We start from the raw sequence: 1,859 nt of genomic DNA on the forward strand, positions 1-1,859 counted from the left end.
AAGTTAGCTTCATATATGGAAGTTAGCTTCATATAAGGAAGTTAGCTTCATATAAGGAAGTTCGCTTGATATAAGGAAGTTAGCTTTATATAAGGAAGTTAGCTCTCCAGACCATATAAGTGAGTTCAAACCCATCTCTTCGCCGCCCACACACACACACTGTCGCCATTTTTTATTTTACCAACTCAACCAGGTCCATGTTACTCTTTTTTAATTTACATATAAGTGACATATTCATATTTGATTTTAACAGTATATTGTTTTACAAGAAGAAAGACTTACACTTCTGTCATATTCGTTAATGTAAGAAATACAAAAATACAAGAGCTAGTCTCAAAATCTATTTATCTGTATACAGAGATTGAGTACGTTATGTTATAATTAATGCGATTTTGGAGCCTCACCACGTCGTTAAAAAGTCAATATATAGTCGAAAGTTCAGTACACGTTGCACCAATACATCTGACCCTGCTAAAAATCAACGATGATAGAGAGTTTTATCTTAAAAGATGATTGCCACTTACTTGCATTTGTTTCTCTACTCAATAAGACCAAAAATAAGGCAAGAAACCATCGTACAGAAATCCATAGGCGCTGAGTCCGATGTCTTAACCAAGTATGGCTTCTTCGGGAATAGCATGAATGCCCATTTCATTTTCCGGGAACCTGGGATATGTGATGGTTGAACGAGAGATATGATTGGAAGCCTTATCTTTTTGAACACATACCCTGTTAACCTCGTTTCCAGATGGAGATCCTTTTTTATTATGTTGCGTACTGTTGCCTGGGACATATGGATGGTTTTCTACCACTGAGCTTTATGTTCGCGAACTCTCACCTGTTACAAGACGCTGCACTTTGCTCACCACGACTGGGATTTTGTGTTGTGTTGTGCCTGGCAATCATTTTGATGTAAAATTAATTAATTCGAAATAAATAATTAATCATCAAGGGTGTTCGATGATTAAACAATCTTCCTTCACCCCACGCGAGACTAAAAGATTATAAATTCCTGAGGGTTATTGGAGTCTATTCGGACTGGAGTTCGGTACTGTTCTACCGCGCTTTTATATCGGCTGTGGTTGTTACATGACTTGTTCATTTGCATATTGCCCCCCAGTGGCGCAGCGGCATGTCTGCGGACTGACAACGCTAGCAACTGGGTTTCGATACCCGTGGTGGGCAGAGCACAGATAGCCCATTGTGTAGCTTTGTACATAATTACAAACAAACAAACAAATATTTGCATATTCGAAATCGTTTTATATAACGTACTCAATCGTCCGTATATATATGTGTGTGTGTGTGTGTGCATGAAGTATATTACTCTTAACATAACTTAACTAATTCGCACCAGTATTTGTACCTTGCAGATCTTGTAACGTACGAATATTTGAATCAGCTCTAACAACGGCCACGGCCCAGTAATTTATAGGGGTGTCGTTAGAGGTCTCTCTAACTATAGGTTGAAATTCATGATACCTGCAAAAAAAATCGATTACTATAAAAGTGAATAAATACCACTTGGATGTTACCTTTACTAAATGATGCTCAACAATAAAAACTTTGGTTAGATAGACAAAGATCGTAACAGTTAAATATTATATATCGCTGGTTGTCCTCTAATAGTTAAACAAGACAACGGATGATTTATTTTGACCAACTTATTTCTTCGAATCAGAGAGATTAGACAAGTCACTCTTGAAGACTAAGAGTAAATTGAATAAACTCTTAATCTTGGATCATTTGTAAAGGTTTGTTTGTTTTTGCGTGTTTCAGAATTTCGCGAAAAGCTACGCAAAAGCTTTCCACGCGCAGCCGTCCTTAATATTGTTTTTCTTTTTTTTTTAATTTCGCGA

At 37.0% G+C, this 1,859-nt stretch overlaps 1 protein-coding gene across 1 annotated transcript in view; it reads right to left on the bottom strand.

Moving 5' to 3' along the window:
* Window positions 1-1,859, bottom strand: part of LOC111088629 (melanotransferrin-like) — a 15,268-nt gene that overhangs the window by 3,873 nt on the left and 9,536 nt on the right. Inside the window, exon 3 of the mRNA XM_022399288.1 lies at window positions 1,367-1,482. Within this exon, the coding sequence (XP_022254996.1) occupies window positions 1,367-1,482 (116 nt within the window). The remainder of the gene's footprint in view (window positions 1-1,366; window positions 1,483-1,859) is intronic.

The sequence above is a fragment of the Limulus polyphemus genome, unplaced genomic scaffold (genome assembly GCF_000517525.1).
Source record: "Limulus polyphemus unplaced genomic scaffold, Limulus_polyphemus-2.1.2 Scaffold4146, whole genome shotgun sequence".
NCBI lineage: Eukaryota > Metazoa > Arthropoda > Merostomata > Xiphosura > Limulidae > Limulus > Limulus polyphemus.